This window comes from Phyllostomus discolor, chromosome 9 (genome assembly GCF_004126475.2).
Source record: "Phyllostomus discolor isolate MPI-MPIP mPhyDis1 chromosome 9, mPhyDis1.pri.v3, whole genome shotgun sequence".
Lineage (NCBI taxonomy): Eukaryota > Metazoa > Chordata > Mammalia > Chiroptera > Phyllostomidae > Phyllostomus > Phyllostomus discolor.
In genome coordinates, this window is record NC_040911.2 from 81,602,151 (window position 1) to 81,624,278 (window position 22,128).

At 55.6% G+C, this 22,128-nt stretch overlaps 3 protein-coding genes across 3 annotated transcripts; 1 reads left to right on the forward strand and 2 right to left on the reverse strand.

Moving 5' to 3' along the window:
* Positions 1–439: 439 nt before the first annotated feature.
* LOC114506431 (oxytocin-neurophysin 1) lies at positions 440–1,440 on the reverse strand. Its single transcript, XM_028524154.2, has 3 exons — positions 1,117–1,440; positions 624–825; positions 440–495 (listed from the first exon to the last, which is right to left on the reverse strand). Exons 1-3 carry the CDS (start codon positions 1,234–1,236, stop codon positions 440–442), a joined length of 378 nt encoding a protein of 125 aa, XP_028379955.1. The 5' UTR covers positions 1,237–1,440.
* Positions 1,441–12,397: 10,957 nt separating this feature from the next.
* On the forward strand, positions 12,398–13,396 carry LOC114506432 (oxytocin-neurophysin 1). Its single transcript, XM_028524155.2, has 3 exons — positions 12,398–12,684; positions 12,980–13,181; positions 13,308–13,396. The coding sequence occupies exons 1-3, from the start codon at positions 12,565–12,567 to the stop codon at positions 13,361–13,363; spliced, it is 378 nt and encodes a 125-aa protein (XP_028379956.1). The 5' UTR covers positions 12,398–12,564; the 3' UTR covers positions 13,364–13,396.
* Positions 13,397–13,981: 585 nt separating this feature from the next.
* On the reverse strand, positions 13,982–16,512 carry LOC114506081 (vasopressin-neurophysin 2-copeptin-like). The gene is made up of 3 exons (XM_028523587.2): positions 16,306–16,512; positions 15,079–15,257; positions 13,982–14,024 (listed from the first exon to the last, which is right to left on the reverse strand). The coding sequence occupies exons 1-3, from the start codon at positions 16,423–16,425 to the stop codon at positions 13,982–13,984; spliced, it is 342 nt and encodes a 113-aa protein (XP_028379388.1). The 5' UTR covers positions 16,426–16,512.
* Between the last annotated feature and the right edge of the window lie 5,616 nt (positions 16,513–22,128).

Consider the following 22,128-nt stretch of genomic DNA (forward strand, 5'->3'; position numbering starts at 1 on the left):
CCTGTCTCGGGACCTCTGATGGTTCCTCTCAAGTCCTGCCTGCTGTAGGTCCCTGCTCTGTTTGGAGGGGAGAGCTGCAAGCTGCTTCCATCTCTCTCACGTGCCCTGACTTTCTCCACCCCCACACCGCCCCTGCCCCACCCTGGCTCCACCCCTGCCCGCTGCGATCTAGCGAAATGGCGCCCCCTCCCCTCCCTGGGGTGGCAGGCCAGACTGCTCCCCTGCAGCGGGACCCCTGTTCCCCTCTGAGTTGCCCAGAGCTGCAGACACAGGCCCAGCCGCTCCTTTCACCCCCCACCCCGCCCCGTGTACCCCTCCCACAGCTGACACTGAGACACCCGTCCAGTTGGAAGGGGGCAAGTGCTTTATTTGACTTTCATTTTCTGGGTGGTTGTGGAGGGAGCAGGGTGCAGCCCGACTGTGTCCAGGGCCCGGGTGCTCAGTGCTGGGGGAAGGCGGCCTGGGGGTCACAGGCGGGGTCGCTGTGGCAGCCGTCTGTGAGGAGAGACGGGAGTCAGGGCCATCGTGGGGGCCGGTTCGGTCCTTGGGTCCTCGGTGCTGTCCCCTGCCCCTGCCCCCCACCCGGGTCCCCGAGCCCGCCCCTTGGCCCGGGCCCAGCTCACCGGGGCTGCAGCAGATGCCGTTGGCGGCGCAGCGGCCCTCGTCCCCGCACGCCTTCTGGCCCGACTGGCAGGGCGACGGCAGGTAGGTCTCCTCCTGGCAGCGCAGCGCCTCGGCCGTGCCCAGGAAGCAGCCCAGCTCGTCCCCGCAGCAGATGCTGGGCCCGAAGCAGCGCCCTTTGCCCCCCGGGCCGCAGGGGAGACACTGGCGGGACAGCAGCGGGTGAGCAGCCCCGGGGCTGAGCCGGGGGCGCGGGGTCTGGGTCTTGTGGGTGGGGAGCGCGGTCCGGGGACCGCAGGAGGCTCGGCTCCTCCTGGCTCAGCTGGGGCCCCAAAGGCGAACCCGGGAGGTGAACCCACACTGAGGATCTGCCTTGGGCCCTGGGCCTGGCGGCTGCGGAGCTCAGCGCAGGTCGGCGGGGCCAAGGAAACAGCGGGGAGACCCTGTGCCTCGGGTCCCCGCCCCCGCGCAGAGGATGGAGGGGAGGGAGCTCACCTTGCGGACGTCGAAGTCCATGGTCGCCCTCTTGCCGCCCACGGGGCAGTTGGTGATGTAGCAGGCGGAGGTGAGCGCCAGCAGGCCGAGCAGGCAGCAGGCGAGGCTGGGGAGCGCCATGGCGCGGGCTCGGGGTCCGAGTTGGGCGTCCGTGGCTGGGTCTGGGATCCGGTGTTTTTAAGGCCGGGGCCGCGGGGCCGAGCGCTGCCTAAGAGGGCGGGCGAGTGTCTGGTCACGGCCGGGCGCTGCGGGTCAGGCCCTGTGCCCCCGGCGCGCCCTGTCATTTGCAGGGGCCGGTTGGGTGGAGGTCACTGGGTTGGCTGATGCGGGCGTGGGGGGAAAGGGAGACCGTGCTGTGGGCTGGCTCTGTGGGAGAGAGAGACAGACACACAGACTCCCTGTCTAGCAGGGGGAGTGGGGAGGGGAGAGAGAGAATGGAGCTGCGGCCCAACGGAGGACACTGGGACTCCACTCCCAGTACCCCGGGGGGGGGGGGGGAGCAGGAGGGCCCTGGGAGCCTGCAGGCCTGCAGAGGCTGTGGCAGGACTAGGCAGGACTCCCCCACCGTCCTCTGCTCCCCTCTCATGCTGCCTTGTCCACTCTGCTCAGAAGGCCTGTTCTGGAACCCCGATTTCCTGGTACCCCTCCCCGCTGGCCCACACCAGTGTTTACTTTCTGGGCACCTGGAACGTGCATAGGAAGAGACCTTTATTTTTCTCTAACTTCCCACCCCAATTCAGCCTTTCCTTCAACTACCAGGGAGGAACAGACCCCAGGGGAGTTTGCAGTACCTGGGGCTTTGTCACACCTGCAAATGCCAGGTGCCCTCCTGTCCCACTGGGGCTGCGGCAAAGGTCTCTACCTGCACTCTGTGCCCAGGGCGCTCCCTGCACCTGCCACTAGATCCTGTCATCTAGTGCTGTCAAGTAGCACGTTGGTGAGGGTCACAGATTGGCTTTAATTTTTGAACCTGAATATAAACAAGCTCTGTTTCCTTTGTAAGCTCACGTCTCCGTGGTACGAAGTCAAGAATGGGCTGTCGTTGTGCATGTTTACCGCATCTGAAACTGACACGGATGGAACCAAAGAGGAAGACGGATGCCTCAGTGGAGGGGCGGGGGCCGGGTCCCGGACAGGGTGATGCGCAGCCTGGATGCCACTGAAGAAGGGACTTGTCACCCACGTTGGGAGTGTGGTCAGCAGAATGGTCTTTGGTCCAGGGTCCACCTCGGCTCCAGAAAATCACCTGGGCCATAGCCACCCCTTCCCAGGTGGCCCACAACCCATGATGGGCCGTTTCCACACAGCACTGGACAACTCTGGGGCCAGCATATGGGCTCTGCCTCTGCCCAATCCTGTGTCCACCCCCTCCTTTCTGCCAGTGAGGGTCCCCAGAGCCCTCTGGGATAACCATCCTCTTCCTTCAACTCCATCTCAGTCTGGTTCCTGGGGAACCCAATAGCAAAGGAATGGATGAGACCAGGCCAATGACGGAACAAACACACCCAACCAGAACCGTCCCTGATGTGAACCCAGGGAGAGGAGCCTGGGACACAGCCCCAGCCAGTCAGGCACACTTGTTGACTCTTCCAGAGGAGGGTGCTGAGGCCATCAGGTCACAGGCCTGTTTGCCCCCCAGCCTCTGGTGTGAGCTCTCCCACAACAAGGACCTGGTCGGGCCACCCTGGACCACCAGTCAGCAGCCATTCTTGTTTTTCAGCCAGATCAGCTCGTTGGCATGCTGGGACCATGCTGGGCTGGAAGGCCCACAGTCTGACACTAGACATGGCCCCAGAGAGGCCTCCCACCGCCCTGTGGGCACACCGACCTCACCGAGTTAACACGTGCACATAGATGACTATGGCATGACGACCCCCACAGGGCCGCCCTGCCCTCCTCTGCTCCACACTGCCCATCTGAAGATGCACTGAGGGCCCAGCACAGAGGCTTGGAAACCCCAGAGAACCAGGGCCTGAGATACTGAGGGCTAAAAGGGGCAGCATTAAATAGAAAGCTATTTCACCAGGTCAGGAGGCACTGAGTGCTATGGAGAGAAGGGTGGGGCACGTCACAATCTCCCCAGGGTGCTCAGTGTTGGCCTCTAGTCCAGATGACTCCTGACGCTTGAAGGAGGTGAGGGAAGAAGTCATGTGGATATCTGAGGGCAGACACATTTTCTCTTGCTGTGTGATTGATCACCACAAATTAGTCAATTTAGTAAATACCCACTCACCCTGCAGCACTGTCTGTGGGTCGGGGCAAGGCTAGCTGGGCCCCCTGCTCTGGGTCTCCCAGAGCTGCAGTCCCGAGGCAACTGGGCTGATTCTTTCCCTGAGCCCAGGAGACTGGCGGCTGCACCGAGGTGGTGGGGGGCCTGTGGGGACAAGTGATCCCAAACTTTGCAAGGACCATTGGGGTTGCTGATAGGCTGGATATGGGTAGGAGAGAAAAGAGGAGGGAGAGATGAGTCCCAGGCTTTTGGCCTGGGCAGTGGGAAGGATGGAGCCACCACCTGCTGGGATGAGGACTCTGAGGGTAGCATGGATGGATTTGGGCCGGGAAGGGCAAGAGATCAGGGAGGACATCAGACACTTGAGATGCCCGGCACATACCCGAAGGTGACTTTGCCCAAGCATTTGGGTAGGAGCCCGAAATGCAGGTGAGAGGGCCAGGAGGGGGATACATGAGTTTGGGAACCATCAGTACCAATGTGTGAGGGCACAGGCGGGGGTGAGATGACTGGGGGAACAGAGATGGGAAGAGGACCAGGGCTTGGCCTGTAAGGTCAGAGGAAAGAAGAGCAGGGAGTGAGGGCAGGAGGGGCAAGTGGTCAGCTGTGCCAAACATGGCTGACATGAACGTTGAACTTTTTCACTGAAACAATTTCGATAAGGTATAACCTACCCACCATAAAATTCACCACCTGAAAGTGCACACTTTCAGGCTTTTAGTAAACAGTTGTGTGGCCACCCGCAATCCAGGTTTAGAGCACTGTTATCTGGGGAAACACGCCCCTCACGCCCCGGGGCCATTGCCGCCGGCTCCCACCCGCTGCCCCAGGGAACCGCTGCTCTGGATCCACCTTCTCTGGAAACGCCCCGGAAATGCCCCCGTGCAGCACGTTCTGTCCCGCATCTGGCCTCTCTCACCTCCCAGGTGTTTGCAGGTCGCCCCCAGTGACTGCGGGTGTCAGCAGGTCATGTGTCTGTATTGCTGAGATGTAGTCCAGGCAGGGAGCACATGCTGTCATCCGTCCAGCGGCTGATGAACATTTAATTGCTTCCAATTTGGCTCTGATCGGAACCTTGCCATGAATACTTATGTACAAGTCTGTGCACGGCCATATGTTTTCATTTCTCTTGGGTGGTGACCTAGGAGGACAGCTGAGTCATATGATGAGTGTCTGATCAACTTTTTAAGAGGGGAGCCACACCACCTGCACTCCAGGGGAAGCGCTCCCTATGGTCCTGGTGTGGAGCCAGCTGAAACCCTGTGGACGGGTGCCCCAGCAGTGGCTGCAGGGACAGTGGGGCTGAGAGGACTTGGAGACGCTGCAGGAAGCTGTCCCACACATCCTCGGATTCCCATGCTGCAGCCGCCTTCTCTGTCCTCGTGCCAGAGAGGCTGGGCAGTGCCCGTGAAAACCTCACAGCTACGAAGAGTGTCACCATACCCGGCCAGCAGTATCTCACTTCAGCTAGGCTTTCGGGACTGTTGAAGGATTATTTTTCTTTTCTGCGGCCAACTGCTGTCTCCACCATCCTGGGGAGTTGCTCCAGCACCAGGTGCAGATTTATGACATAATGCACCCATGAGACCTGTGAGCTGGCCCCTCACTCAGCCTTCCACAGGCTGCCTGGGTGGTCCTGAGGCCGCTGCTCCTGATGGGTGGTGCCCAGAAAGACCAGGGAACCCACTGCCTCCATCTTTCCCCTGAGAGGGAGCCCCTTGATCCTGGCAGTTTGGCGGGATGTCCTTCGTGCTGTGTGAGGCATTCAGTGTTTCTGTGACCATGAGCAGTGGCTGGCTGGGCCCCAGACAACAGTGCCCACCTTTGGTCTCTGCTATTGGAGGGTTGGGCTCTCAGCAGTGGTGGTAGCCAGGTCAGCCTGGGTCAGGTGAAGTCCCTGTTGTGGAGTCCACGCACAGCCTCCGTCTCTGCCACTTTGTTCAACAGTCCAAAGGGCAGGGATTGGAGCGGAGGGGATAGAGGATGTCTGGTCACCCACCTGGTGCAGCAGGTCTTTCGGGTGAGCTTCCAAAGGGACACAAATAATCTCTGACTGTAGGTCCACCCTCCTACTCTTCCACATGCCCCGGTGTCAGCATCCCCTAAACATGTTCCTGCCAAGTCCCCGGTCCTTTATTCCCCACCAAATCATTAGCCACTTGTCCATCTCTAAGGTTCTCTCACTCCAGGGGAAGTGGCTGTGATACAGTATCTCAGGCATATCCAGTTGGAGAATTCATCTCCTCACCGTCCTTTAGGGCTGCGCACACATAGGACGGGAACACCGCAGCCATCTGTCCTCGGGATAGGAGCCGTCTGAAAACTGGACTCCATATTTTAGCTCGTTGGTCAACTGGATACTTAAGACACGCTATTTCTATCACAGTTGTGAGTTAAGGAAGGAGCATGAGCTCAGGAAGAGTCCATTTGCCTGAACAGCTTATCTGTCCCACAGCTGACCACACATGCATGAATGAGCCCAACCACGAGCAGAGGACCATCCAGCTGGCCCCTAGTCTCATGAGCAGTACTAAGAATTAATTGTCTCAGAGCAGTAAGGTTGGGGGCGGTTTATTCTACAGAATAATCTATCTGATGCACAGTCTCTGGCAGGGCTGGGGGATAGGGAAAGAGGTATTTTCAAAAGGCACTAGTGATGTGTCAAAGAGCATTCTGGCTTTGCTTGAAAACCCTTGGGACTTCTGATGTGCGATCCCACGGGCTCCTCCCAGCATCCTGATCCCCTCTGGACACCGTGAGCAGGAGAGGACCCCCTGGGTCATAAGGCCTGAAGAGCAGAGCTGCCTGTCTTCCAGCGGGCTCTCCTTTTTGTTCTCTTGCCCTGGATGACCCTCAAAGCCCCTGCCCTTCTGGTCCTGGTAAATGGTCAGAGCAGCACCTTCAAATGTGACCAGTGGGCTCCGAATGCAGAGGCACCCAATGCAGTGCATCTCCTTTCTAGGGACAAAGGGAAGCAAATATTCTTTTTAAATGTGTTTTATTGATTATGCTATTACAGTTGTCCCATTTTCCACCTTTATTCCGCTCACCCTGCATAGCGCCTCCTACCTGCATTCTCCCCCTTTAGTTCATGTCCATGGGTCATACATATAAGTTCTTTTGCTTCTCCATTTCCTATACTATTCTTAACCCTCCCCCTGTCTATTTTCTATCTACCATTTATGCTACTTATTCCCTGTTCCTTTCCCCATACTCTCCCCCTTCCACTCCCCTGTTGCTATCTCTCCACATGATCTCCATTTATGTGATTCTCTTCCTGTTCTAGCTGTTTCCTTAGGGGTTTTTTTTTTTTAGGTCCAATCATTGATAGTTGTGAGTTTGTTGTCATTTTATTGTTCATATTTTTGATTTTCTTTTTCTTAGTTAAGTCCCTTTAACATTTCATATAATAAGGGCTTGGTGATGATAAACTCCTTTAACTTGACCTCATCTGGGAAGCACTTGATCTGCCCTTCCATTCTAAATGATAGCTTTGCTGGATAGGGTTATATGGGACATAGGTCCTTGCCTTTCATGACTGGGAGTACTTCTTTCCAGCCTCTTCTTGCCTGCAAGGTCTCTTTTGAGAAATCAGCTGACAGTCTGATGGGAACTCCTTTGTAGGGAACTGTCTCCTTTTCTCTTGCTGCTTTTAAGATTCTCTCCTTATCTTTAATCTTAGGTAATGGAATTATGATGTGCCTTGGTGTGAGCCTCCTTGGGTCCGACCCCTTTGGGACTCTCTGAGCTTCCTGGACTTCCTGGAAGTCTATTTCCTTGGCCAGATTGGGGAAGTTCTCCATTATTTGTTCAAACAAGTTTTCCATTTCTTGCTCTTGTCTTCTCCTCCTGGCATCCCTATGATTCAGATGTTGGAATGTTTAAAGTTTTCCTGGAGATTTCTAAGCCTCCCCTCATATTTTTCAATTCTTATTTCTTCATTCTGTTCTGGTTGACTGTTTCTTTCTTCTTTCTGCTCCAAACCATTGAATTGAGTCACGGTTTCCTTCCTGTCACTGCTGGTTCTCTGTACATTTTGCTTTATTTCTCCTTTCATACACTTCATTTATTCCTCTACTTTGTGACCATATTCAACCAATTCTGTGAGCATCCTGATACCCAGTGTTTTGAACTGTGCATCTGATAGGTTGGCAATCTCTTTGTCACTTAGTTGTATTTTTTCTGGTGCTTTGATCTGTTCTTTCATTTGGGCCATTTTTTTGTTTGTTTGTTTGGGCTCACCTGTTCCATAGTAAGGGGCAGAGCCTGAGGTATTCACCAGGGCAGGGTAACCCAGGTCTCTGTGTTGTGACACTGAACGTGGGAGACCGGTCAGAGAGGGAACAATGCCCCCTGCTCATCTCTCAGCCAGTTTTGGTCACTTCCCCTGCTACCCATGAGCAAATTGGGCCCTTTTGGTGCTTACTCTGGTGTGGGTGGGTTTGTGTATGTTCTAGGACTCTATGGGTCTCGCCAGCAAACTCTTCTGTAAGGCTGGGACTTTATCCCACTGCCTCTAACCCACAGGTGTTTTCAGTCAAAGAGTTTGAGGTTTCCTTTCCCTGTGCTGGAACCCTGGGTTTCTCAGTCTGTCTCTCTCCCCAGTTGTTCCTCCTGGTCCATCTGCACATAAATGTGGGACTGCTGAGTCTGCCAGCTGCCTGACCCTGAGCGCTCTTTACCACTGCTGCCTGTCTCCTCCCATCCTACGGGTCTGGAAGAATGTTTCTTATTTAACTCCTGGATTGTCAGACCTCCATAGAGTTCAATTTTCTGTCAGTTCTGGTTGTTTTTTGTTTTTAAATTTGTTGTTGTCCTTCCTTTGGTTGTGCGAGGAGGCACAGTGTGTCTACCTACACTTCCATCTTGGCCGGAAGTCTGCTATAGCAACTGTTGACTTTTTTCCCTGAGCCAGCATGATGACACTCCCACATGCTCTTCTGGCTCCTGCAGAGCCTTATCTGAGACCATCTCCAGATCGGTACTGCGTCCACAGCTGCCTCTTTGAGTGGGCCTTTGGAATGGCCCACTGCCTGACTGATGGGTGTTCGTGGTGGATCCACCACTGTCCTTGGGGTACATGGGCCCTCAGACCACAGCCCCTGGTGATGCTCCCTACCCTTACCCCCACACCAGACCTGTTGGCCTACAGCCACACTCAGCCAGCAACTCGGAAGGGGCATATCTGAGATCAAGCAGTTGGCTTGTTTCCTGGACATCAACCACTTCTCCGCTAAGGAGCTCACGGTCAAGACCAAGAACAGCGTGGTGATCGACCACAGGCAAGCACGAAGAGAGGCGGGATGAGCTCGGCTGCATTTCCCAGTGCTTCATTCGAAAACACACGCTCGCCCCTGGTGTGCACCACACCCTGGTGTCTTCCTCCCTGTCCCCTGGGGACATGCTCCCTGAGGAGGCCCCTGCCCAAGGCAGCCGACCAGTCAGCAGAGGTCACCATCCTACCAACCACGGGGCTCCTGTCTAGCTCGGGAGCCCAGAGGCTGGAAGTCAGAGCAGCCTGGAGCCAAGTAGAGGTCCGAGCCCTGCTCAAAAGCCCCATTAGCACCTCTGACCATGCTCACCTGTTGGCTTCCATGCTCTTTTGATGTATTTATGTTGAGTTTTCTCAAAGCTCAAAGCAACTGCAAAAAAAAAGTATAACATCTTGGCATCATTGTTGGGGGGAGATAGACAATCTGTCCTGTCATTACTATGGAAGCAACACAGTCATGCACACCATCCAGCTGTGTGTTCATCCACTATTCTCTGGAGGACTCTTGGTTGTTTCCAGGTTTGGCTATTCCCTTTTGATGGACATAAGCATCACTTCTCTTGGGTGGAATTATGAGGGTCAAGAGTTTTTGTACATTTAGCTTTGCCTACCAGGACAGCGTCAAAATTCCCTTTCATTTGATGGGATATCCCAGCAGGCCCCACCACATTACACTCAAAAGTTTCACGGACATGCAAGTCTCTGTGCGTTCATAGGACTTATCTCCCACTCTCCAACACACATGTTCTATGGGGAATGATGTTTCCTCCTGCATCCTCCTCGTCCCCTGACGAGCTTTGGCTCTGCTCTGTGGACCAGATGGAACTCTGGGTCCCGGGGATACTGGGCCCCAGTTATTCCAGGCAGGTCTGGGTGTTTCTGCTTCCCCACTGCAGCTGCACAGGTCACAAGACCCCTTGACACATTCTAGGAGGGAGATTCATAGTAACACATACGATGTTATGGCAGGGTTCTTCCTTCACCTGGTGATCTGGCTACTGGGTGGAGAACTGGGGTCTATACTGAGGTGGGTCAGGTTGGGCCCACTCTCCACAGAGAGAGCAGTTTTGGACACGCAGAACAAGGGGACCTTCATGGGCTTCCTGACTACTTCAGCCCCGGGAGGCCCGTGACCACTTAGTGCTTCTCCCAGACCCCTGTGCACCAAACCATTCTTGTTAGCACAGCATGTATACTCAGCAAAGGGTTCATAGTTGGCATATAAAGTGAACTCTGAAAATAAATTTAAAAAGACAAAACAGAAAGACCCTGGAGATGGGCTCACCTGGATGGAGCATCATCCCTTACACCCAAAGGTCGTGGATTTGAACCCTGGTCAGGGAGCATACAGGAGGCAGCTGGCTGATGATTCTCACATCAGTATTGTTCTTGCTCAAGCTGTCTCTCTTGTCCTTCCCCTCTAAAACCAATAAACATATCCTCAGGAGAGGATTCAAAAGAGAAAAAGACAGCCCTGTCAGGTGTGGCTCAGTGTGCTGTGCGTCCTCCCACAAACCGTGCAGCTGTTGATTGATTTCTGGTCGAGGCCAGTGCCTGGAATGTGGGCCAGGCACCCAGTGGGGGGGTGCGAATGGCAGCCGATGAATGTTTCTCTCCCACATCGATGTTGCTATCCCTCTTTCTCCCTCTTTCCTTCTCGCTGAAAATAAATGAAATCTTTATTGACAAAAAAAGATGAATGAGCCAGGAGAAAATCACAAAACAAACTATAGATTCGTGCAATGAAAACAAAAGGTAATTATCCTATTAGTTACACTGGAAATTAAAATTAAAACCATGATGAAATACACACCCGCTAGAACAGCTGATGTTGGAAGGGCTGGCTTTCCCACGTGCACACAGAACAATGGGCATCTCCGTCCACTGCTGGGCAGGGTGGTTTGGTACAACCACTTGGGAAGCTGTCTGGCAGCATCACTAGAGCTCAACGTACACATCTCATGTGATCCAGCACTTCCTCTCCAGTCCCACGAGCACATGAGCATCAAAAGACATGTCCAGGATGCTGAGCACGGTGGCCCTGTTTGTAAGAGACCCAAACTGGAAACACCCCGACGTCCCCAACAGAAGAATGAAATGAATTAGTGCAATAGAATACAGCAGAATCCCCCCTTATGTTCGGTGTTGCTTTCCGTGGTTTCGGTTACACATGGTCAACCACAGTCTAGGAATATTTAAGAACAATTCCAGAAATAAGCAATTCCTAAGTGTTAAACTGTGTGCTCTTCTGAGCAGTGTGACAAAGTCTCGTGCCAACCTGCTGCACTCTCACCGGGACGCGCACCGTCCCTTTGTCCCGCATCTCCATGCTGAGTGTGCTGCCCTCTGCTGGTCAGTTGGTGACAGAGCTTGTGTCCAGGGAGCCCCTATTTTGCTTAACCATGGCCCCAAAGCCCAGGAGTAGTGATGCCAGCAATTCAGACATGCCAAAGAGAAGCCATGAAGTGTTCCTTTAGGAGAAAAAGGGTGTGTGTATGAAAAAACATAGTAGACGTAGGGTTTGGTACTTTCCAGGTTTCAGCCATGCACTAGGGGTCTTACAACATATTCCCAAATAAGGGATGGGCTTGAGTCAAATTTGCCAGTCTTACCTTTTACATTTTCAGGGCCCCTGTCACTGTCTGAATGCCACTGCCCTCTGCTGGAGTTTAGAGGAGCTGCAGTGTAGATCTTTGCCTACAGCTGTTCCTTCCCAGTTTGCCTGCATTTGGCTCATGAGTCTTAGTCTGTGGTATCAGTTTGAGGCCACTCTTTAGTTGCACTAAAATAATAATAACAACAACATCAGAAAAAGGAACAAATACAAAAAAGAATAAGAATTGTAGCATAACACGCATTGAGCAAATACTATCTCCCCAGCACTGAAGTCAGGTTTACATGGACATCTTAATTAATTGCCACCACCATCTCGCAGGGTAATGCCAGTATCCTACCCATCTTACCTCAAGGACACTGACACACCGACCGACTCAGCACTGTTCCTCAGGACACTCACGAAGGGACAGAGCAGTGCACTGATGGTGGGAAGGTGACCCGTGCAGCCACTGCGGAAAACCAGTGGAGGGTCAGCAAACACTTGAAAATGGAGCTGCCTTGTGACCCTGGGATCCCTCTTCTGGGCGTGCACCCACGGAAACCCAACGCCAGTTCAAGGGAACACACGCACCTCACGTTCACTGCGGCCGTGTTCACAATTGCTGAGACATGGAAGCAGCCCGAGGGCCCCCCAACAGAGGAGTGGATAAAAAGTTGGGGTGCACATGGACACGGGAACGTCACTTGGTCATAAAAGGAATGAAATCCCACAGGACGGGCGTGCATGGGCCCACAGGGAGCTGTGCTGAGCAAAGCAAGTCAGACACAGGCAGACAAGCACCGTGTGACCTCGCTCACAGGTGGAATCTGAAGAGCAAAACGAGCGAAAAGCAAAAGAGAAACAGCTCCCAGACACAGAGACCTGTCTGGTGGTCTCCAAGGGAGTGGGCAGGGGGCCTGGGGGAAAGGTACAGGGGTTAAAACCAGATTTTGATAGTCACCAATAGCCCTAGGGAGGTAAAGTACTACAAGGGGAATATAGCCAATAATATTAAAAATAATATACCTCTCTCTCCTTTTCTCACTCACTCACCCCTCTTCTGTCTGTGCGTCTCTCTCCCTCTGTCTCTCTGTCTCTCTCCCACAGAGCCAGCCCACAGCACGGTCTCCCTTTCCCCCCACGCCCGCATCAGCCAACCCAGTGACCACCCAACCGGCCCCTGCAAATGACAGGGCGCGCCGGGGGCACAGGGCCTGACCCGCAGCGCCCGGCCGTGACCAGACACTCGCCCGCCCTCTTAGGCAGCGCTCGGCCCCGCGGCCCCGGCCTTAAAAACACCGGATCCCAGACCCAGCCACGGACGCCCAACTCCGACCCCGAGCCCGCGCCATGGCGCTCCCCAGCCTCGCCTGCTGCCTGCTCGGCCTGCTGGCGCTCACCTCCGCCTGCTACATCACCAACTGCCCCGTGGGCGGCAAGAGGGCGACCATGGACTTCGACGTCCGCAAGGTGAGCTCCCTCCCCTCCATCCTCGGCGCGGGGGATGGGGGTGGGGCAGGGACCCGAGGCACAGGGTCTCCCCGCTGTTTCCTTGGCCTCGCCGACCTGCGCTGAGCTCCGCAGCCCGGGACCCAAGGCAGGTCCTCAGTGTGGGTTCACCTCCCGGGTCCGCCTTTGGGGCCCCAGCTGAGCCAGGAGGAGCCGAGCCTCCTGCGGTCCCCGGACCGCGCTCCCCACCCACAAGACCCAGACCCCGCGCCCCCGGCTCAGCCCCGGGGCTGCTCACCCGCTGCTGTCCCGCCAGTGTCTCCCCTGCGGCCCGGGGGGCAAAGGGCGCTGCTTCGGGCCCAGCATCTGCTGCGGGGACGAGCTGGGCTGCTTCCTGGGCACGGCCGAGGCGCTGCGCTGCCAGGAGGAGACCTACCTGCCGTCGCCCTGCCAGTCGGGCCAGAAGGCGTGCGGGGACGAGGGCCGCTGCGCCGCCAACGGCATCTGCTGCAGCCCCGGTGAGCGGCCCGGGCCCCGGGCGGGCTCGGGGACCCGGGTCGGGGGGCAGGGGCATGGGACCCCACTGAGGACCCAAGGACCGAACCGGCCCCCACGATGGCCCTGACCCCCGTTTCTCCTCACAGACGGCTGCCACAGCGACCCCGCCTGCGACCTCCAGGCCGCCTTCTCTCAGCGCTGAGCACCCGGGCCCTGGACACAGTCGGGCTGCACCCTGCTCCCTCCACAACCACCCAGAAAATGAAAGTCAAATAAAGCACTTGTCCCCTTCCAACTGGACCGGTGTCTCAGTGTCAGCTGTGGGAGGGGTACACAGGGCGGGGTGGGGTGTGAAAGGCGCGGCTGGGCCTGTGTCTGCAGCTCTGGGCAACTCAGAGGGGAACTGGGGTCCCGCTGCAGGGGAGCAGTCTGGCCTGCCACCCCAGGAAGGGGAGGGGCGCAGTTTCACAGGACCTGGGGGGCAGGGGTGGAGCCAGGGTGGGGCAGGGGCACTGCAGGGGTGGAGAAAGTCAGGGCATGTGAGAGAGATGGAAGCAGCTCGCAGCTCTCCCCTCCAAACAGAGTGGGGACCTACAGCAGGCAGGACTTGAGAGGAACCATCAGAGGTCCCGAGACAGGGTCCTTCGGGCTACAAAGAGGGCCTCCCAGGCCAGCAGTGGACAGGGAAGAACTTCCTGACTTCTGGAAGGACGCTGGAGTCACACCTGAGGGCTGGGGCCAGGACTCCCCACCCCCCACAGCTGAAGGGCCTTCATGGTCCCCAGGAGCTGGAGGCTCAGGCCACAGGAGGGCCTGCTGCTCAGAAGATGTGGCCGAGCTGGGGCCCCGTGAACCAGGGGTTGCTGAGCATCCAGGGACACAGAAATGACCCCAAACACAAGTGTCAAAGGGTGGAAGATGCTTGTGTTTGGGAGTGAATGTGAGGGTGTGTGTGTGTGTATGTGTGTATGTGAGCCTGTCTCTCAGGGAGTCTGTTGTGTCTGCTCCTGTGAGTGTGTCCGTGGTTGTGAACGTGTACCTCAGGGCCTACTGTGTGTCTGTGACTGTGGTCACAACTCATGGGGCACATCACTAACAATTATTTTCTTGTGTGTGTGCCTGTGTGTGTGAGTGTGGTTCGCACGGCTGCAGGTGGTAGAGACAGGTGGCCAGGGTCTCACCGAGGTCTGTCTGTCAGGGTGGCTGCAACACCAGCTGGGGGCACCTGGTTCCCTCCCAGACAGACAGCACCTGGGCCCTGAGCTGGGTCTGGGGGTGTTGGTCCCACTCCCCACCCCTGCACACCTGCATGCCCACAGCCACACACAAACGTGGCACAACCGTGGATGAAATGGGCATGGCATGGGGAATCTGGGGTCCTGGAAGGGTCCCCGAAGTTGCTTGTCCCTCAGTCTCCCGGGATGTAAATAGGAACCAGAACTCCTGGTCCCTTTGTGGTTTGTCCCTTCTGCCCCTTCTCTCTGTCACTCTCGGTGTCTGCCTTCTCTCTCTCTGTCTCTCCCTCTCTTGCTCTCTCTGTCTCTACATCTCTCCCTGCCTTGTCCACAGATGTCTTCCCCCCACCTGCCCCCTTCACTCCTGTCGCTCTGCCTGAGGACCCCACCCCACTGTGCAGGCTGACTCTGGGCCCTGGCCCCCCCACCTCGCCCCCAGGTGGCCTGTCCCAGTTCCAGCAACTCTGCTGGCCCAGGATCGCTTTTCCTAGGGTGTCTGTGCCTTCTCTTGGGTGGATCTGTCTCCAACTTGGGGTCCAGGAACAGGTGGGGCAGGTGTGTGTGTTGGGGAATGTTTTGCTCCCGCTGGCCGACCTCTCCCCTCCCCATCCACAGAACCTCGGGACCCCGAGGCCATCCCAGGACCACCCGGGCCCACCCCCGACCACCATGGCCCGTGCACCTGCATCCCAGCAGATGCCCTTGGCCTGGCTTCTGGCCCCGCTGGCAGGGCCTCGGCAGGTAGGTCTCCTCCTGGCAGCGCAGCGCCTCGGCCGTGCCCAGGGAGCCGCCCAGCTCGTCCCCGCAGCAGATGCTGGGCCCAAAGCAGCGCCCCTTGCCCCCCGGGCTGCAGGGGAGACACTGGGGAAGGAAGGGGTGATCCAGTCCGGGCCTGAGCCGGGGCTAGAGGTCAGAGCCCCAGTGTGTGGGGAGGCCCGGCATGGACCCGAGTTTCCACGTAGCCCTGGAGCTACCTTGGCCCCAAAGGGGGTCAAAGGAGCAGAGCCCACAGCTACTAGCCTCCCTTGATTGACAGGAGACTCAAACTGGCTCTCAGTGTCATACAGAGCGTCCTCCCCCACATCCCTACCCCACCCCCACAGAGGTGAGGGTCTCCAGGGGGGCTGCAGCACGGGGGAACTTCCTCCTCAGCTGTGGGCCTCCGTGGTGTACACCCCTCTCTCAGCTGCCCACCACTGTCTCTGAAATGCAGACCCATCTCTCCTGCCCCCATTGCTCAAGCTTGGTCTCTAGGTCACCCCCATGCAGACAGTCCCCTGCCCCCTCCCCACACCTCCAGCCCCTTCCTCCCATTTCCTGTCCCCTCTCTGGCCTTCACCTGCCACCCCACCTGGGCCTCTGCCCAGCTGCCTATGCACTCACCAGGTCGGTGGCTGGGGCCTGAGCTCTAGAACAGGAGGCCCCTGGGTGACCCAGGCTCCAAAGGCACCAGAGCCAAGGGTCACCTGTAGTCTGCTGGCCTACCCACTTTAGTTTATGCAGCAGCTCAGAACTGAGCTCCTGTACCTGTCTAGGAGAGGCTGGGAGCTCGGTGGGGAAGGCCTCAGTTGCCAGGAAGGACAGAGCCACTGCTGCTCCCGCCACTGCTGGCTGAGAGGCCCCCACAGGCACACAGGAGGCCTGACCGCCCAGCTCTCCCTGACTCAGCCCCAAGCCCAGTTCCTGGGGACACCCCTCTCACTGCACCCCTGTGTGGATGCACAGCCTGTCCTCGCCTGCCTGGCAGCCCGGGCCCCTCTGCCCATGCACCCCAAGCCTGGCTCCCTCTGCAGGGCACTGCCCTGAAGCCCACCTGTCCCAGGGCACCCCTCTTTCCCAGCCCCTGCACATGGTGCCAGCCCTGGGGCTCTGCCCTTCCCAGCAGCCCTGAGATGGGCAATGGTCTTACCTGTCTCAGCTCCAGGTCGAACAGGTCTCTCTTTCCACCCCTCGGGCAGTTCTGGAAGTAGCAGGCAGAGGTGAAGGCCAGCAGGCCGAGGAAGCAGGCGGGCAGCATGGCCTTGGGCATCCTGGCGCACGCAGGTGGGCACAGCGTGTGGTGCTGCTCTGCGGGCTGTGCTGTGCTGCCTCCCTGGCTGCCTATTTATGGCCACAGGTGTTTCCTCTGAGGTGACGTGGCCGCCACCACCCCCTCCCCAATGGCTCCCCAGAAGCCCATGGCCACCGGGTCCCAAGCCGTCAGCAGTGTTCAGGGGCCTGTGGACACAGGTGAACCTGCCTGTGCAGGGGATGGTGGGGGAGGGCTGCCGGCCTCACTACTGTCACTGGCAGCAGTGTGGCCACGCTGTGGCAGGAGTTGCGAGGCTGCTATTGTAGCTCTCAGGACTTGGGGAGAAGGACAGATGGGGTCTCTTGGGACTGTCTCCAAACTTTTAGGGGCCTATGGGCCCTATCTCCCCACATAGCCCCCTGTGAAGGGGTGAGAGGAACCCAAGGGGCTGGTGTGTCAGGAAAGGGCTCTCTCTGGCCCAGAAATGGTGGAAAGGGGCTGCAGGGCTGCAGGACCCCATCAGGAGGGCTGGCACAGTGACAGGTGTCCAAGACCTGCTTGGGAACACGGAGGCAGGACTTATGGAGCTGGAAAGTGTGGGAACCTGCCTAACCAAGCACAGATACGTGGGAGATGCCTGGAATGCTGAACTGTGGCCGGGAATGCTGAGCCTCAGGCTGTGGCTGTGTCTGAGAGATGGTATCTCTGACTGGCGCCTCCTGGCAAACGGGGCCAGGACTGTGTGTTTTGGGGTGTTTTAAAAGGAGTGGATAGGGTGGGGGGGGCTGGTGGGGGTAAAATGCAGACAACTATAATTGAACAACAATAAAGTAATGAATGTGTTGAGCGAAAGAAAGAAAGAAAAGAAAGAAAGAAAGAAAGAAAGAAAGAAAGAAAGAAAGAAAGAAAGAAAGAAAGAAAGAAAGAGAGAAAAAAGAAAGAAAGAAAGAAAGAAAGAAAGAAAAATAGTGGGACCTAACGGCAGAAACCTGACATTATTCTGAGTCTGTACAACCTTTAAATAAGCCCCTTTCCTTTTTCTCACCAAACCCCTGCACTGGGAGTCGCGCCCCCTGGCGGTGGGCGCTCACACTGCACCACCGTTCCTGAGCAGCACAGGCTGGGGGTCTGTAACAGGCCAGCAGAGGCCTGTAGATCCCACCCGCCCCTTGACGTGGGAGGACCCTGTGGCACACAGCAGATCGGTGGCCCGTCCAGGCTCGCTCAGCCTGGCAGTAACAGACCTACGGGGCCAGGAACTCACAGTCCCCAGTTCCTGCCACCTCCATGCCCCCAGCCTTCACCTGGTTTCCCAGGCCATTGGCTTGAGACACACACCTGGTCTCAGCTCCTGCAGAGGCACCTCCAGAGCTTGGGCTCTCCTCCGCTTCTGTGTCCTAGACTGATCACAGCACTTCCTAGCTCCAAACTGTCCTGACACCCTGCTGCCCTCTGGACAAACCCTAATATTTCAGCTCGTCCCAGAGGTCTGCGGACTGGTGCTTCAGGGTGGCCTGACCAGCTCCTTGGTGCTGGAGAGCTCACGCCAGTGGCTGGGGGTCACACAGGCTGGCCCGGGGGTCAGCACCCTCCCCTGCAGGAGTCAGGAAGAGTGCAGGACAAGCTGTGACCGTCCCCGTCTCCTCTCCCCCTGGCTGCCCAGTCTCGGTGGATTTGTTTTTTCTGAGATGGCCACCCATGCCCGTGCAGGTTGGGTTCCCCAGGAAGCAGACTGAGATGGAGTTTAGGAGCAGGTTGTTTGTTACCGAGGGCCCTTGGGACCCCCACCTATGGAAGGGAGTGGGATTCTGTGTCTGGGAAATTCACAGCTGAGGTATAAACGTCCACCTGGCTCCCACACCTTCTCCTGTCACTGCCAGGCCCACAAGTGCATGTGCTGGCTGACCCACAGAGACACACTTCACCGGCTGCTGCCACCGCGGCCATTGCCAGAGGTGCCCCAGAGGCGGAGGGATCCCTGGTCTCGTCCTTCCTCTGGCCTTAGCAAGTCTTTGGCCTTGGACTCCAAGGTCATTGTCATAATGGAGCCAGGTAGCAAGGAAGTCTGGGACACACACTGTGCAGGCCTCCAGCCTCCTGTGGGCCCGAGGGCTTTGCATGGACAGCCCATGTAAACGGAGTTCTTAGAAGCACTGTTTCCCACAACTTATAGTATTTACAGGGGGGGAAGGCAGAGTTGCTTTATGGGGACTTTTCAAAAATAAGAAGGTGAAGTGATATTTAAGATAATAATATAGTTTGACAATTAGGAATTTATGCTTTCTGAAATTCTGCAAAAGTTATCTGTAATGACAAACAGCATATCCCTAGCTTGTTTTTAACTTGAAAAATAATCCAATTCTTTTAAAGGTAATTTTGTCTAAAAATGAATACAGTTTAATCCCAACTTTTAATAACAGACAAATTGTATTTGTCAAGGAGGCTTTCATGTAAAATACCTCCAAGTAAATGTTAGCAAAAGTCACCGGAAGGAGGAGGAGCAGCTAAAGTCCACGTAGGTATAACCCATGGACCCAGACAAGGTGGCGAGGCCCAGAGGGGAGGGGACCTGGGACTGGGAGGAGGGGGGCAAAGAGGAAGAAAATGGGGACATCTGCAACAGTGTCAACAATAAAAATAAAGAAAAATCTATGTTAATGTATATTGTTGAACAGCAGTGTATGAGCCATTTGATATCCCTCTCTGTGCATTGTTCAGATGAGATATCATGCCCCTTCCCGTGTGGGGCACATGGCGTTTCCCTCCGAATATGGTGTTTCTGCCTGTGACGTGCAGCACCTGGGGGGGGAGACTAAATAGCAGATTTCCAGGATTTCCTTACCTCCTGACCTGGTGAAATTTAAGGCTGGGTTTTGAGGTTGGATGCTCATTGCAAGTTCACTAACTTCTGTTACAGGGGAATCCGGTGTGGGGTGACTGGAGCTGATTGAGGCGTGCCTCACGGCTTCCTGGGCGCTTCTGGGAGCTCATGATAGACATAAAGGAAGACCTTATAAGAAACCCCCCCGGGAGAGGTGGGACAGTTTGCGTGACCGCCCCACTCACTGCCTCAGTCCAGAAACCCACAGGAATAAACTGAAAATGGAGAAGGCACCTTGGCTGGTGGTTAGGGGCCTGGTGCACTCTGCCTTGGTTTCAGTCCCAGCTCCCCAGCTTCCCAGCTCCCTTTTTAATTTTATCTTATTTTTCAATTATAGTGTACATTCCATACTATTATGTATTAGTTTTAGGTGTACAGCATACTGGTTGGACAGTCATATTTTTCAAAGAGGTCCCCCCATATTTCAAGTACCCCCCTGGCACCGTACTTATCACGATGCTCTTGGCTATATCCCCGCATAGTACTTTACCTCCCTGGAACTATTGGTGACTTCCAGTCTGCAATCTGCACCCCTGTACCTTTCCCCCAGCCACCCTGACTGCTCCTCTGAGGACCACCAGACAGGTCTCTGTGTCTGGGAGCTGTTTCTCTTTTGCTTTTCGCTCGTTCTGCATTTCAGATTCCACCTGTGAGCGAGGTCACACGGTGCTTGTCTGCCTGTGTCTGACTTGCTTTGCTCAGCACAGCTCCCTGTGGGCCCATGCACGCCCGTCCTGTGGGATTTCATTCCTTTTATGACCAAGTGACATTCCCGTGCCCATGTGCACCCCAACTTTTTATCCACTCCTCTGTAGGGGGGCCCTCCGGCTGCTTCCATGTCTTAGCAATTGTGAACACGGCCGCAGTGAACGTGAGGTGCGTGTGTTCCCTCGAACTGGCGTTGGGTTTCCATGCGTGCACACCCAGAAGAGGGATCACAGGGTCACAAGGCAGCTCCATTTTCAAGTGTTTGCTGACCCTCCACCTGTTTTCTGTAGTGGCTGCACCGGTCACCTTCCCACCAGCAGTGCACTGCTCCGTCCCTTCGTGAGTGTCCTGGGGAACAGTGCTGAGTCGGTCAGTGTGTCAGTGTCCTTGAGGTAAGATGGGTAGGATACTGGCATTACCCTGCGAGATGGTGGTGGCAATTAAGACGTTCATGTAAACCTGACTTCAGTGCTGGGAAGATAGTAATTGCTCAATGCGTGTTATGCTACAATTCTTATTCTTTTTTGTATTTGTTCCTTTTTCTGATGTTGTTGTTATTATTATTTTAGTGCAACTAAAGAGTGGCCTCAAACTGATACCACAGACTAAGAATCATGAGCCAAATACAGCCAAACTGGGAAGGAACAGCTGGAGGCAAAGATCTACACTGCAGCTCCCCTAAACTCCAGCAGAGGGCAGTGGCATTCAGACAGTGACAGGGGCCCTGAAAATGTAAAAGGTAAGACTGGCAAATTTGACTCAAGCCCATCCCTTATTTGGGAATACGTTGTAAGACCCCTAGTGCATGGCTGAAACCTGGAAAGTACCAAACCCTACGTCTACTATGTTGTTTCATACACACACCCCTTTTCACCTAAAGGAGCACTTCATGGCTTCTCTTTGGCATGTCTGAATCGCCGGCATCACTACTCCTGGGCTTTGGAGCCATGGTTAAGTAGAATAGGGGCTCCCTGGTCACAAGCTCTGTGATGCCCTGACAGTCGACCAGGTCACCCAGAGGCCAGCCGACTGACCAGCAGAGGGCAGCACACTCAGCATGCAGATGCGGGACAAAGGGATGGTGCGCATTCCAGAGACAGCACAGCAGGTCGGCATAAGACTTTGTCACATGCTCAGAAGAGCACACAGTTTCACACTTAGGAATTGCTTATTTCTGGAATTTTTCCTTTAATATTCCTAGACTGTGGTTGACCATGGATGACTGAAACCACCGAAAGCAGCACGGCACTTAAGCGGGGAGACTGCTGTATTCTATTGCACAAATTCATTTCATTCTTCTGTTGGGGACATCGGGGTGTTTCCAGTTCGGGTCTCTTACAAACAGGGCCGCCGTGCACAGCATCCTGGACATGTCTTTTGATGCTCATGTGCTCGTGGGACTGGAGAGGAAGTGCTGGATCACATGAGGTGTGTACGTTGAGCTCTAGCGATGCTGCCAGACAGCTTCCCAAGTGGTTGTACCAAACTACCCTGCCCAGCAGTGGACGGAGATGCCCATTGTCCTATGTGCACGGGGGAAAGCCAGCCCTTCCAACATCAGCTGTTCTAGCAGGTGTGTATTTCATTATGGTTTTAATTTTAATTTCCAGTGTAACTAATAGGATAATTACCTTGGATTTTTATTGCACAATCCCATAGTTTGTTTTGTGGTTTTCTCCTGGATCCTCCTACTTTTGCCGTTAAAGATTTCATTTATTTTCAGCAAGTAGGAAAGAGGGAGAAAGAGGGAGAGCAACATTGATGTAGGAGAGAAACATTCATCGGTTGCCACTTGCACCCCCCCACCGGGTGCCTGGTCCACAACCCATGCACCGGCCCCGACCAGACATCAATCAGCAGCTGCACGGTTTGTGGGAGGACGCACAGCACACTGAGCCACACCTGACAGGGCTGTCTTTTTCTCTTTTGAATCCTCTGCTGAGGATATGTTTATTGGTTTTAGAGGGGAAAAACGAGAGAGACAGCTTGGGCAAGAACAATACTGATGTGAGAATCATCAGCCAGCTGCCTGCTGTATGCTCCCTAACCAGGGTTCAAGCCCATGACCTTTGAGTGTAAGGGATGATGCTCCATCCAAGTGAGCCACAACTTCAGGGCATTTCTCTTTTGTC

Excerpts from the sequence above, each read along its gene's own strand:
- LOC114506432 (XM_028524155.2), top strand. The coding sequence starts at position 12,565 with ATGGCGCTCCCCAGCCTCGCCTGCTGCCTGCTCGGCCTGCTGGCGCTC. Across the intron at positions 12,685-12,979 it reads TGGACTTCGACGTCCGCAAG|TGTCTCCCCTGCGGCCCGGG; the intron begins GTGAGCTCCCTC and ends CTGTCCCGCCAG. Across the intron at positions 13,182-13,307 it reads CGGCATCTGCTGCAGCCCCG|ACGGCTGCCACAGCGACCCC; the intron begins GTGAGCGGCCCG and ends TTCTCCTCACAG.
- LOC114506081 (XM_028523587.2), bottom strand. The coding sequence starts at position 16,425 with ATGCCCAAGGCCATGCTGCCCGCCTGCTTCCTCGGCCTGCTGGCCTTC. Across the intron at positions 15,258-16,305 it reads TCGACCTGGAGCTGAGACAG|TGTCTCCCCTGCAGCCCGGG; the intron begins GTAAGACCATTG and ends TTCCTTCCCCAG. Across the intron at positions 14,025-15,078 it reads GGGCATCTGCTGGGATGCAG|CAACCCCTGGTTCACGGGGC; the intron begins GTGCACGGGCCA and ends CTGGATGCTCAG.
- LOC114506431 (XM_028524154.2), bottom strand. The coding sequence starts at position 1,236 with ATGGCGCTCCCCAGCCTCGCCTGCTGCCTGCTCGGCCTGCTGGCGCTC. Across the intron at positions 826-1,116 it reads TGGACTTCGACGTCCGCAAG|TGTCTCCCCTGCGGCCCGGG; the intron begins GTGAGCTCCCTC and ends CTGTCCCGCCAG. Across the intron at positions 496-623 it reads CGGCATCTGCTGCAGCCCCG|ACGGCTGCCACAGCGACCCC; the intron begins GTGAGCTGGGCC and ends CTCTCCTCACAG.